At 41.7% G+C, this 14,936-nt stretch overlaps 1 protein-coding gene across 4 annotated transcripts in view; it reads left to right on the top strand.

Annotated features, from left to right (window-relative positions):
• Positions 1-331: 331 nt before the first annotated feature.
• Positions 332-14,936, top strand: part of LOC144704071 (Tetratricopeptide repeat (TPR)-like superfamily protein) — a 78,602-nt gene continuing 63,997 nt past the window's right edge. For all 4 annotated transcript variants that reach the window (XM_078576300.1, XM_078576301.1, XM_078576302.1 and 1 more), the window contains exons 1-2: positions 332-487; positions 10,605-10,738. In XM_078576300.1, coding sequence (XP_078432426.1) covers positions 376-487; positions 10,605-10,738 — 246 coding nt within the window. In that variant the 5' untranslated portion in view covers positions 332-375. The remainder of the gene's footprint in view (positions 488-10,604; positions 10,739-14,936) is intronic.

Genomic DNA, 14,936 nt, shown 5'->3' with positions numbered 1-14,936 from the left:
TAACAAACGGGAACGATATTTTAGATTATCTGACAGGTAATGGTTGAATGAAAATTTAGTGATGTAATTTGTTTGAACAAAAGTTAATTACTGAACATAGAAATTGCATTTATGGGTTGGAAAAAACAACAGAGAAAAAAAATGGAAACAAAGCATTAGACTATTCGACCCGTCAAATGAAAAGATGAAAGTTTAGTCAAGTAGTTTATTTGGAAAAACTAATTATATTTCAAAAGTAATTTTAAAAATAGAGAGAACAATATAATAAAAATAATGCACAGATAAAATTTAGTGAAATAGTATATTTGAAAATACATACTGATTACGGGGGAGGTGAGGAAGGGGGGAGTCAGTTGGAAGTTGAGGCGTCAGCCGATGGCGAGCGCTGCAGGCGTAGAAGCAATTCGACGTCTGCCACTCGAGCGCAGTTCGATTGATCGAAGGGAAGTCCGCTTCTGCCGATTCGTGGCGCGTCGTCAATCTCCGGGTTAGATTACTTGTTGGCTCTCGTGATCTCTTCATGTATCATGTTGAATTCACCTGCAAGTTACATCGCAGCTCGTCTGCGGTTTGTGAATCTTCGTATATGTGCTCAGAACGGAGTTGATTTTGGCTTATATGGTGTTCTGTATCGTTTGTTTGGCGGAAGAAGTGGAGTGGTTCGAGAGGTGATGGAGATCGGTAAATTATTGTTGAGTGAGAGATTTAATGATGAAGTAGGCGGAATTGGGGCTGGTTATGGTTTTTAGTGGGGAGTTCTGGGTTCATGTGTGTTTGAAAAGTGAACCTTCCTATATCTGCTCAAAACGGAGTTGATTTTGGCTTATATACTGTTCTGTATCGTTTGTTGGGCGGAATAAGTGAAGTGGGTCGAGAGGTGATGGAGATCAGTAAATTATTGTTGAATGAGAGATTTATTGATGAAGTAGGCGGAATTGGGGCTGCTTATGGTTTTTAGTGGGGACTTCTGGGTTCATGTGTGTTTGAAAAGTGATCTTGGTCAGTGTAGGTGTGTGTAAAGGCAAGGCAGGGGTTATTTTTGTTCGGTTGAAGAATATTTGTCCCGAAGCCATCTCGTTCGTTGAAGAAAAATAAGTATAGTTTAATTGGAGTTTTCCAAATCTCGTCAGCATTTTGTGAAAATTAATATTCTTTCGGACAAAAGGATCTGTGTGGAAGTGATAATAATTTTTTTTTAGTACTTACGCCCAGATTGTTCAAATCGCCGATAGCTCTGTTTCGGTCACATTCTGCTAAAAAAAATCTATTTCTAACGCATCATTTCCCATAACTTTTTGTCTGACATCATTGATAGTTTGGTTCATTTTGGGGAACTATTGTTTCGTTGTTTCAATGTTGGTTTTCCAATCGAACGCTGACCTGCCATTGGTGAATTGTAAGATTAAATCTTTCATTAAATGCGTTCTAGTGATTTGGGGCTTCTTCCTCATAACCCTATCTTCACTCCCGGCAATCTTGTCAAATCCTAAATTTGTATGAGGGCTCCATAGCATAGCTCCTTACGACGGATTGGAGGGTACATAAAAAAGGGTTCGTGGACAGCTGACAGACAGAACGGAACTAAATCTAATTTGTGGCATCTGTCCTGACCTTGGAACAGAAAACAAAATGAAACCCTCTCATGCCTCCTGTTGCATCCCGTTGCGTACCATTTCCAGTTTGTGCTTGACATAAGTGTTTACTATATCACTTTTGTACCTGATTTTGGTCATCCTCTAATGGGTCCTTATTGGATCATTAATTTCTATTTTTACCTTATTCCGCTGCAGCTGGTACCTAATACAGCCTTTTTTAGTGAGTAGTAAGCAATTGCATTCTACAAACCCAGCATAACATTTTTTGCTCAAATTCTCCAGTGTAAGTCTGATCCAATCTGTTATTGGTTATGTCTAGGTCCTTGGATGGGAAATGGAATGAAACTACAGACTCTGTGACAGAGAACTGAACAAATTTCTGTTCAGCCTTCTGCTGTTTATCCCATCTGTTGTGTGTCATCCTTCCACAAACCTTAGTAGCAACAGACGCAGTATCGGCAAAGAATGATGATGTCACGGAGAGTCCTACTTGGTTGGAGATCCAGGAGAGATGTTTTGCTTCACCTGTTCATTATCATGTCTCTGTTCATCCTCATAAACTTGAGAAACAAAGGGAACCACTTCTACAAGGGCAAATCTATCTGATATTGGTGCTAAGAGCTGGTTCTTGTTGAGATTATTAAGTCCTGCAGGGATCACTCTGGTGAGGCATTCAATGGAGGAAGAGGATGATGGAGAGTCCCTGCACTTCCAACAGTGAGGCACAAGAACAAGTCATCAAGCCGAAAGACACGAAATAGGACTCTGCTCTAAACCATCGTGCCATGGAATGCATCTCATGGAATGTTCGTGGCCTCTGTAGGTGAAAGTGGGCTTGGAATTGTGGGTATTTACTTGTGAGAATGGGGGCCAGAGTGGCGTGTTCACAACACAATGTTAGAAAGGTGTGAGGCAAAGGAATGTAATGCACTGGGAAATGGTTTCCTTGAGGGTTTCTTTGCAGTTAATGCAGTTGGGTAGTTCGGGGGAGTGGTGTTAACTTGGAATTAGGTGGTGTTCTCCTAAATGGCTTCGTGGATGGGTCAGTTTGCTGAAGCAAACAAGCTAGAACAGATGAATGACGATTTTGATATGGTTGTCATCTCGGTGTATGGTCCTGCAAATGCTAGGAGGAGAACGGACCTATGGAGGGAATTGACTGATTTGGTGTGCATGTTCCACAGGAGCCTGTTGCTGGTAGGGGGAGATTTCAATGTGACTCTAGAAACAAGGGACTGGCCAAATGATGCTGGAGGGAGAGGTCCAGATTCTGAGGAATTTTGAATGTTCCATATTAGAGGCAGCACTACAAGAAATCTGGCTAACTGACTGCATGTAATCATGGAGTGGCATGATGGGACGGAACAGGCATTCGAGACTGGACAAGTTCCTATGCGAGCTGTGGTCTATCCTTGGCAGCAGAGGCTCAATGTGCAAAGGCTCTGGGAACACCGATTGGTAGCCTCGCAATGAGATATCTGGGTCTGCCGTTAAGTAGAGGCCGGATGACTATGGCTGATTGGCTGCCGATGATAGAGAAGGTCGAAAGGTGGTTGGAAGGATGGGAAGCCAAAGTGTTGTCCAGAGGTGACAAATATAGAATTGAGAAGGGAAGAAGTGAGAAGGAAGAAAGAAAGAGTTTTACTACACCGAAAACGTCAAAACAGCACATGCGATGTGTATCGCTTTTTATACAAGCCTATAACAGCTAGTTCCAACGGTCATATAATGGCTAGAAAAAGTAGCCATTATTGATCGAATGGGTTGGATAGGCAACCCGATATTGGGCTTGAAATGGTCCGGTACAATGCCCCTTTATCCTGGGCTTCCCAAGCAGCCCATGTCTTCAACGTCTTCGACACTCCCCCTCAAGTGCAGGAATGTATGTTCTTCATTCCAAGCTTGGATCTTAAATATTGAGTTTGCTTGATAGGTAGCCCCTTGGTGAAGATGTCTGCACTCTGTTCATCAGAGCTTACATATTCTGTTTGTAGGTTCCCTTGTTCCAAGTGGTCTTGGATATAGAATCTGTCAATGTTTACATGCTTCATTCGATCATGGTCAACAGGATCATGAGCTATACTGATGGCAGACTTATTGTCACAGCGGATGATCATTGGTCTTAGGAAGTTGATTTTCAAGTCTTCCAAGAGATTCTTGATCCATATTGCCTCGTCGATTCCCTTGGACATGGCACGAAATTCAGCTTCAGTGCTTGATTTTGATACTACACTTTGCTTCTTGCTTCTCCAGGTTACTAGATTTCCTCCTTGCATTGTGCAGTACCCAGTGGTCGACCTGTAGTCAAGACGAGAGCCAGCAAAGTCAGAATCAGTGTACACAATAAGGTCAATCTTACCTGTTTTTTGTTGTGCGATGCCCACTCCTGGTGTTCCTTTTAGGTACCTGAGAATCCTGTTAGCTGCTTGAAAATGCGAGTTCCTAGGCGAGTGCATAAATTGACTTAACACATTCACAGGATAACATATGTCAGGTCGTGTATGCGACAAATACAAGAGTTTTCCTATTGGACTCTGATAAGAGTTGATGTCTACTTTAGGTTCATTTTCATTTCTAGTAAGTCTATGGTTAACTTCGATTGGTGTTTCATTCACGTGGCAGTTTATATGTTTTGTTTCATTTAGGAGATCTAGTATGTATTTCTGTTGTGTCATTAGGATACCTTCACTTGACCTCGCAAATTCTATACCTAGGAAATATTTTAAGGGTCCTAGTTGTTTAACTTGGAAATTTTTACTCAAATGTTCTTCAAGGATTCGTATTTCTTCTAGGTTATTCCCAGTAATTATGATATCGTCTACATATACTATCAGTATTGTTAGTAGTTTGTTTTCGTAGTGTTTTATGAACATAGTATGTTCCCCATTACACTGGCGGTATCCTAATTTTTTCATAGTTTGAGTGAATCTCCCAAACCATGCTCTAGGGGATTGCTTTAGTCCATATAGAGCCTTTTGAAGTCTACACACTTTTCCCTTATCTTGATGTTCTTCATATCCTGGTGGAATATCCATATAAATCTCTTCTTTTAAGTCCCCATGTAGAAATGCATTCTTAATGTCGTATTGATTTAGTGGCCAATCCAGGTTTACAGCTAAGGATATTCGAATCCTAATGGTATTAAGTTTAGCAACCGGTGCAAATGTCTCTTGATAGTCAATTCCATAAGTCTGGGTGTATTCCCGAGCTACTAATCGTGCTTTGTACCTGTCTATGCTTCCATCTGGATTACATTTTATGGTGTATACCCATTTACATCCCACAGTTCGCTTGTCCTTAGGTCGATTAACCATTTCCCATGTGTTGTTCTGTAGTAGAGCTCTCATCTCTTCATCCATTGCTTCTCTCCAATGTGTACTTTTCATGGCTTCTTGGGGAGATTTGGGAATAGTTATAGCTTGAACTTGCGTCAGGAACATCCTATATCGATGTGAAACTTTCTGATAATTGAGATAGTTCGCCATAGGGTATAGTGGTTATTTTGCACACTTTCTTGTGCCCTTCCTTAGGGCTATTGGCCAACACATTGCTTCGTTGTTTTGATCTGCTAAATCTTCAGCATATGTGTGTTCCCCTTTATTTGATAGTTCTCCCCCTTCTTGGGATAACTCTTGCTCTTCAAGTGACAACCTGTGTTCCTTTTCCTTACCCTTTTGTTTTCTTTGATAATACTTAGGGTATGGGGAAATCCTAGACGACTCCCCCTTTTCCCCATTCACATCTGGTGTTTCGGATTCCTGGTCTTGTTCAGGTCCACGCAGGTGGCCTTGAGAGTTTACTTCAGCCACATTATCTAACAATTTTTGCTTTTCTAAACCGTGGTCACCTTTATTATTTGGTGATTGCTGGTCGACATCTGAGTGCTCAATATTGAGCATACGTGATACATCTTGATGAGACTCATTTCCTTGAGGTTTATAGTAGAACAATTTCTCATCAAATACAGCATCCTTAGTTACCTTGTATTTCCGGGTTATGGGGTGATAAAATTTATATCCCTTTTGTGTAACAGAATAACCCAAAAAAACACATTTTAATCCTTTTGTTGACCACTTATTCTGCTTGTGTGCATTATTATACACATAGCCAACACATCCAAATATTTTGTGAGGTAGTCCAGTTTTCAATCTTACACTTGGGTAATATGATTCAAGTAATTCTAGGGGACTTTTAAGACCAAGGCTTATCGAAGGGAGTCTATTGATCAGATGTGTTGAAGTCATAACAGAAAAACCCCATAAATTAGTGGGAAAATTTCCTTGTATCAATAATGTTCTCCCTTTATCCACAATGTCTCCCATTTTTCTTTCTGCTATGCCGTTTTGTTGGGGAGTATATGGGCATGAGGTCTCATGTCTAATGCCCTCATTTGTAAAGAAATCCATGAGTTCATGATTCATAAAATCTCTTGCGTTGTTGGTTCGTAGTCCTTGTAGTGGATCCCCAAACTGTCTCTGTGAAACCCTAACCTAGGTTAGGAGGAAGAAGATGAGATTGAGAGAAGAAGAATAATCCCATAATAGTGAAGGTACATGAGTTGGGTATATATACCCTAGGAGAGAGAAACGAGAATAAGAGGGTAATGGGCTAAACATAGAGGCCCATTACCCATACAAGATATATCTCACTAATAGTCTCTTAATGAGACTACATAATCCTTTTAGGTTCTTAGTAACTTCATGCTCGTGTTTCATCAAGAAGACCCAACTATACCTACTACAGTCGTATATACATACCAAGAAATATCGATGTCCTAATATATCTGTTTGAGGAGATCGACCCCAAACATCACAATGAATCATTTGGAAAGGTTTTTCCATTCTAGTAATACTGGGAGGGTACATCCCTCTCTTAAATTTCCCCAAATGACATGCTTCGCAATTCAAATGTTCAACCAAAACATCTGTAAACATGTTTGGATACATGTGTTTGAGTAAGTGGTAGGATGGATGACCCATTCTTTGATGTGTCTCCATGATGACTTCGTCAGGTGGTCTCTTTACTGGGCCACCCTTGAAGCTTCTCCTCGTGGTGGTCTTGAGTTCTGCCAGGGTAGGTAGTAGAGTCCCTGGTGTACCTTAGCTAGTCCAGTCTTCCACCCGAGCTCCTTATTACATAAATAGGCATCAAGATTATCAAACAATATATTATACTCTTTAATCTTTGCAACTTTTTGTACTGAGATTAGACTAACGAATAGTTTTGGAACATGTAGAACATTCTTCAATTCTCCAATAGGTTCACTGTTTAAACTGCCCACACCATTACAGGTAGCAACGTGCCGTCAGCAGTTTGAACATACTTACCTTGGTGAACCTTTTCATATGTCATGAAGAAGTCTTTCTTAGATGACATATGATCAGTTGCACCTGAGTCCAGGATCCATGCATTAGATGGATCCTGGGTAAGTAAAGCAATATTGTGAAATAAATTTTCTTTACCAGAGTTGGCCATTGACGTTGACCCAATGATTGATCCAGAGTTGATAAACGTTTCTGGCTCTGTAGTTCGTGCATCATTTTCTGGAAATCTTGTGCTGAAGGTAGATCATTACTGCCATCTCCTTGTTGCGTCATGTGGGCCTGAGCTATATGTGGAGGTTTGCCATGCAGCTTCCAGCACTTGTCCTTCATATGCCCCTTCTTTTTGCAGTAATTTCAGAAAATGTCTTCTCTGTTTGGCTTCTTTGAATCACCCCTTTGGTGATTCTGGCCTTTTGTTGCGTATGTAGTGCTTTCAATACTCCCTTTATTCATGTTTAGACGGCTCTCCTCCTGCATTGCCTTAGACACGGCTTCATCAAATGTGGGCTCATCTTCTCGGTTGTAAAGTTGGCTTCTGATGAGCTCGAATTCTGGCCTGAGCCCTTGCAGGAATTGGCACAGACGATTTGTGGCTTCATGAGCTCGGGCTACTGGATCGATGGAGGGAGGTCGACAATGATCTAATTCATTATGGATTTCCCTCAACTTATTTGAATAAGTGAGGACATCCATATCCCCTTGTTTGAGAGTATAAGCCTGGATGATCAGATTGATGATTTTGCTTTTATCATTCTTCTTGGAATGATTTCGATGGACGGCCTCCCATATTTTTGGAGGTATCATAAGGAGTGTATGTGGTAAGTTGCTCGGATGAAATTGAATCAAGTAGCCAACCAAACACGAACTCCTCTTCCATGACAAACTTCTGATAATCTGGATGGGACTCACTTGGGCAGCTTTCTGTTAGGAGATATATGAGTTTTCTCGGCTTCTATGCAGCTTGAATCGTCCTTTCCCAGAATAGAAGATTGCTTCCATTAAAGATATTGCATTTGGCAAGAACAGGAAGATGAGTGAGCCATCGATCTGGAACAACTGGCTGATTTCCAGCAGGAATAGCTAGTCCTGTTGGAGCCTGAGGTTTGGTCGACACTTCTGCCATGATCTCTTAGAAAGACTGCTCCAGGGTCTTCACCACTAGTCTTCCAATGGGATGACTATGAAGAAGAAGGCGAGCTCACTTGAAATGCCTCAGAACCAAGAGCTCCACCACCAGTCTTCTCGAGGGACAAATCAAAAATCAAAAAACTTCTCCACAAGATCCTCCCGAAGGATGATCCTAGTCTTCACGAGGTGTAGAGCGTTGCAGGTCACACCTGCTCTGATACCATGAAAAATATAGAATCGAGAATGGAAGAAGTGAGAAGGAAGAAAGAAAGAGTTTTACTACACCAAAAACGTCAAAACAGTACATGCGATGTGTATCGCTTTTTATACAAGCCTATAACAGCTAGTTCCAACGGTCATATAACGGCTAGAAAAAGTAGCCGTTATTGATCGAATGGGTTGGATAGGCAGCCCGATATTGGGCTTGAAATGGTCCGGTACAATGCCCCTTTATCCTGGGCTTCCCAAGCAGCCCATGTCTTCAACGTCTTCGACAAGGGACAGTAGGTTGGTGCTATTGAGGGCGATCCTGTCAGCAATCCCTATATTCTATCTTTTTGTATTCAAGATGCCTACTGGAATCGGCCAGAGACTCGAAGGCTTGATGAGACATTTCCTCTGGAAAGGCAATGGTACCGATCAGAGTCGAGGGCTCGCACTGGTTGCATGGAATACCGTATGCAGGCCCACCAAACATGGCGGACTAGGAGTATTGCATATCCAAAGCATGGATACGGCATTATTAGCAAAGTGGGTGACTAGGATCATGCAACCAAGAGATGACCTCACCATATGGATCTTGAGAGACAAGTATGGTCGGGGATTGAACTGGGATAAGAAAGTTCTTCCCCAATAAAGGAAATCAATAAAGGAAAATAAATAAGAAAATGGAACCAATAAAGGGGGCATCAACATTTTGGCAAGGCCCTAGTCAAATCTTCCCCAAGGTCCGGGAGTTCTACTCTGTCCGAATAGGCAATGGCCCTCTCTTTAAATTCTGGACAGACCACTGGTTGTCGCGCGGCCCCTTGCGAGAATAATTCCTCAGCCATTTACACTCGCGCAATGCCCCAGGCTACAGTAGGTGAATGCTGGGACAGTACCTGGAATCCGGGGATTGAAGGTGCCTTGTCAGATCAACGACTAACTGATTTCTTGGGCTTGCAACAAGGTCTAAATCAGATCCGCCCTAACCTGGGGGAATTAGATGGTTGGGATTGGACAAGAGCTCCTTTCTCAGTGGGAAAAGCCTATGCACGGAACCGACAGGGCAATAAGGAAGACACAAATATGATCCAAGCGTGTTGAGCGATTTGGCATCTAAGGTTCTGCTTAAGGCCAAGATTTTTGGGTGGCTCCTGCTCCGAAAGAGATTAATGACCCGCGTCTTTCTCAAGAGGATTTATCCAGATGCCCAAACTAGTATGCGTGGTGTGCACCAGAGATGACGAAGATTGTAATCATTTATTTTTTGGATTCCTTTCGCACGCACAGTTTGGGCCACCCAAGCACAGTTGGTGGTGAACACGTCATCAAAAGAGGCCTTTTGGGACTCCATGCAGAGGACTGGTCCGAGACATAGAGAAGTGGGGGGCCGAGCACTGACAGTGCTTTGGGGAATCTGGCTACATAGAAATGAGGTGATCTTCTGAGGGGGGAAGGCCTCTATGGACGGGCTCGTCCATGAGATAGAAGGTCTCATAGCATCATGGTTTTCTTGTGATGGGGATGAAGAGGAAAAAGGAAAATGTATACATGTAATAGAGTCCTAGGGCTCGAACCATGTACTTGTTCAGGTGGTTGCCGATTTCTTCGGGTGACCGCCTTATATGTTTTCAAAAGAAATCATTATTCAACTAAATGGTGCTTCTTTTGTGCTAGTCAAATCAGATAGCTGAAAGTATTTTCTTCAAAGAAAATACATTTTCAGATGATTGTGGACTTATGTAGAAATTGACATAGTCCAATAATTGACTTACGAAAGAAGTCTCAAAAAAAGCATCTGAAAGGCCCATTTTGCTCTCAGTGTGGGGCGAGGTTATTTACCTCTCTTGATATCGTGAGGCTATCCATGGATGCCAGAGACAGATTAGAATGACATTTGATGTTGTTTTAGGTGACTGAGAGCTGTATTTTGTTTGACAGGAGAACACAATTGCGTTACATCATCAAATTTCGATTGACTTCCCTCATCTCTTGTCTCTTTTCCCCCTTCTTTCCATAATCTTCCCCCATGCATCTAGCATCTCCTAGCGATAAAAGAAAAGTTTCACATCAAGTGACTTTTGATATTGGATGTTCTTTAAAAAATATGTATCTTGACGAGTTGTCTATTCCCAGCCTCTGATCATGTATGTTAACTGAAAACTAAGTGTTAGGTTGAAGTCTTATCGTAAATCACCCTCAAAAGCACCAGTCTTTTTTTTTATCTTCCTAGAGATCTCTTCTAGTCACCTCATTTACATGTGTGAGAGTTTGAGTTTCTGTATCTTGCTTTAGAGTCCGCTATATTTTTCCTTATTATTTATTTTCTGATATGCAAAAAAACTATTGGCAGACGCAGAAAGAGCTTGGCGTAACAACATTTGGAAGAGATATGTGATAATAAATGTCAGTTGCAGCAGTAGGGGGGCATTTACTGTATGTTTAGCTCAAAAAAGCAGAGGTTTTGGGGCAGAACCAGATAATAAGGCAAGTATTTCCCTTTTTTGTATATTTACCCGAGTGCTTGTTTCACTGCTTAATCATCAGTTTCACTTGTATCACCAGTTCAACCGGGATAACATGGGGAAACATTTTTATGGGATACGTCGGGATACTGATCATATCTTTAAGACTTTGATAAGGTCCCCTCAAGGACTTATCAAAACTCGAGGAAGAGGATTTAATCGCACGTGCGAGCAAGAATAAACGGCAGGAAACGCTTCCTATAAATAAGGGTCAAGAAGACAGAAAAGGGGGGGATCATATTTTTGAATTCAAGAAATTGCAGAGCTGTTGTTCGGGTGGAGGGGGAGATACTCTGGGCTTCTGAGGAGCGGGATTGATTTGATCCTTCTCAGTTCTTCCTCTGAGGGAGATTGATCCAAACTATCATCGTCATTCTTCCATTTCAAACTCTATTTCCTTGTTGCTTCTTTTGAGAACTATTGTGTTGAAAGATCTGCCGATCTGCCTATAAAGGCTTAGATTCAATCCAGGATCGCCACATTTTGGTATCAGAGCCAACTATCCTTGGCCAGCAATGTCAGATCTCGAGTCAAAGTTGAAGATCTGGAGAGTCGTGTCATGGAGGATCAGAAGAGAGTCACCAATGTCCTCGAACACCCGATGCAAGAAGTGGCTTCTATCTCGGCGATTTTGAAGGGCAAGTCGACAATGTTACCTAATCACAATCAAGTTGCGGTCGAGGCTATACCTCAAAGAACTATGCCACACCAACATCTCCATGATCCAAGGTCAGTACGATTCTAGATTTAAACGAGAAGATTTACAGATATTCAGTGGTTACCAACCTGATTCGTGGCTTAAGAGCATAGAACGGTATTTCCGCCAACATCATTTAGCTGATAAGGATAAATTGCATCTCATTGCCTTAAATTTGGATGAGCAGGCCCTTACTTGGTTTCTTTAAGCCGAAGTTGAATTTGGCATGACGATTTGGCTAGATTGCAAAGTTCAATTCATAGACAGATATGGAATGTCGACACATTCAATACATCAGAGTATTTTTGAGGTTAAACAGACTAACCTTGTGCAAGAATACCGAACTGAGTTTGAACTTATAGCTTCTCAACTGCCATTGGTTGTGCCAGAAATTAAAGAAAGCGCATATCTCTGAGGACTATTACCTGAAATCCGAAGTAAAGTGTGGTTTGAAAGAAATGATGGACTTATCGATTAGAGAAGAGTCTGATTTAAGTGTATTATATCAAGCTTGGAAGACTCCCCCACCTTATGCAGGACTACAAATTCAAGAAGCCCAAGGTCATCGACATCGAACTCCAGCTCAACCACAACAACAAATAGTACCAGCACAACCACTTCAACAAGTGGCTCCCAGGCACCGATCATATAATAGCCTGGATTTGGCTCATTATGCAGCTACTTCATCTAATTCAGTGCCAACTGCTTCAGTACAGCAAAACAAAGATAGAAACACAAGAAGGAACTTAAGAATAACAGACAGTGAGTTTCAGCAGAGAAAGGATAAGGGCTTATGCTACCATTGCAATGATTGTTTTGCTCCGGGACATAGGTGCCGAAGAAATCTTAATTTGATCTTAGTCAAAGATTAAATACAAGAATTACTGGATGAAATCGAAGATCTTATGCAGACTGAGGAAGATCCAATTATTGAGGGGGCTCTATTCATGGCACGAGTAAATCTGAGGTTAGCGCAACGAACTTGCCCTACCGGAGCATTAAAGTTTTGGGGCAGGATCAATGGTTTTCCGGTGATAGTTCTGGTAGATAGTGGGGCCACGCACAATTTTATCAACCCTGCGATATTGCCAGCTCCTATTTTAGAGAGTCCCAGATTTGATGTGTTGATGGGAGACAGTGCTCTCGAATCGTCTGAGGGTATATGCATAAATGTACCTCTGCACATTCAGAGTTTAGACATCACTCAAGACTTCCTCTGGCTTTGGGAATATTTCACATAATATTGAGAGTACAGTGGCTGAGATCATTAGATTGGTTTCTCTGCAACTACAATCTTTTAAGTCTCAAGGTGTTATGGAAAGGGCGTCGACTCAGAATTTACGAGCCCAGGAAATTCTTAAAGGGAAATATGTCAAATGGAATCGCAGTGATACGATAATGCGATCCAGCGAAACTGTTAGAGTACTGAAGAATCTATCTTCATATGTCTTATTGGAGTAGAACCGGCGAGGATTTGATAAGATCCGAAGAGAATTTGTCAAATGGAAGTGGTCAATGCATAAACCAGTAATCTCAGTCAATTGCAGTGATACGATAAGGATACCCAACAATCCAAGTGTTTGTATGACAATAGACGAAAGATCAACGGATGCAGAAGTGAACGAAAGAGAATCAAATATAGAAGATGGAGAGATCTCCCTTTGACGAGAGAGCTGTACTGTCCGGATCGGTCCAGCACCCGCGCGAGGAGTATCTCTGGTCGCTCTAGGACTCGAACAACTTCTTGATGCCCTTCTGCTTGAATCCCCCTTCTTATTTATAGCCTCGCGTCCTCTTCTTTGGAGTTGCTCATTTCCCGCTTTATATCAAACCTTCTCGCACATGTGGATCAGCTCGCACGTGCCGGGGTCCCGATCTTTCTTTTCTTCTTTTCGTAAGTTCTCAAGGGATGTTTATCAGAAACCCACGGTACATACTCTAAAACTGACTTCTGGTTTTGAAAAATATGAAAGTCTCTATCCTATTGTTTTCAACCCTAGCGGTACATTGCCACCCAAGAGAAGTTCAGATCATAGAATTTATCTTATTCCGGGATCTGAACCAGTAAATATCAGACCATACAGATATTCACATTTGCACAAAAATTAAATTGAAGAAATTGTACAGGGTTTGATAGACTCAGGAGTAGTGAGACCTTCTACAAGTCCTTTCTCCAGTCCAGCTTTGCTCATTAAAAAGAAGGATGGTGGATGGAGAATTTGTATCGATTACAGAAGTCAAAACAAAATAACAGTCCCAAATAGATATCCGATCCCCATTGTAGAACTGTTTGAAGAATTACATGGGGCTTCCATATTTACCTAGTTGGACCTAAAGTCAGGATATTACCAAATAAGAATACATGAAGAAGACATCCCAAAAATGACTTTCAAGAGTCATATGGGGCATTACGAGTTTACAGTCATGCCTTTTGCTCCACCGCTCCTGCTATATCTCAGTCTCTGATGAATACTATCTTCAGACCATATTTAAGAAAATTTGTGTTAGTATTCTCTGATGACATACTGATCTACATCTCAAATGGGTTATGGTTGTTCTGCATGACAACCACTTATGTATAAACTCTAAGAAATGCAGTTTTCATCAGCACATGATTGATTATTTGGGACATTGTATCTCAGACAAGGGGGTCGAAACAGTCGACGCTGACAAGATAAAGGCTATCCAGAATTGGCCTAGACCCTCTTCCCTAAAACAGCCTAGGGGATTCTTAGGCCAGACCAACTACTATCGATGATTCATAAAGAATGCCGTGCGTACACAACCTCTCAACCGCCTACTCAAGAAGAATGCTTTTCAATGGACAGAATCAGCTGAAGAAACATTCAAAACCTTAAAGATAGCTATGTCCTCTCCACCAATACTAAAGTTACCAGATTTTACCAAGCCTTTCACTTTAGAAACTGATGCTTTGGGTTCTGGCATGGGTGCAGTTTTAATGGAAGACAATTATCCTATAGCATATTGATATGATTCTAACCAAATCAAGAAACGAATTCTTGAAGAATATAGAATTGACTCACAATGTAGTGTAGCAATACAATTCTTCAGATAGAGGAAGATCCCAGATCCATAGCGCCTTCTCGAGCTCCCCAGCCGAATGCAGCTTCAGCTCAGCAACGCCTCCAATCTCCAGGGTCTTTCTCCAAGTTATCGATGCCCCCTCCTGCCAAAGGGGTTATTCCTTATATAGGAGCATGATGTCCTTGCTCCTAGCCTAGGCAGTTAGTTACTGCCCTGGGCGGTTACTTTTGATCTTGGGCTACATGGACTCCACACATGTGGGGCCCAATGTGGCCCCACATGCAGAGTTATTCCCTTTTTCTCCTCCTTTCTTCTTTCTCTTATATGTAATCTAAGGTATCGTGACACATACTTCAGCATGGCATTATCAGATCAAGCTCAGTCCAAATCTGCTTATGAGAGAGAATTGATGGCTTTA

This window comes from Wolffia australiana, chromosome 6, assembly GCF_029677425.1.
Source record: "Wolffia australiana isolate 7733 chromosome 6, ASM2967742v1".
NCBI classification, from domain to species: domain Eukaryota; kingdom Viridiplantae; phylum Streptophyta; class Magnoliopsida; order Alismatales; family Araceae; genus Wolffia; species Wolffia australiana.
This window is presented reverse-complemented; position numbering and strand designations above follow the sequence as displayed.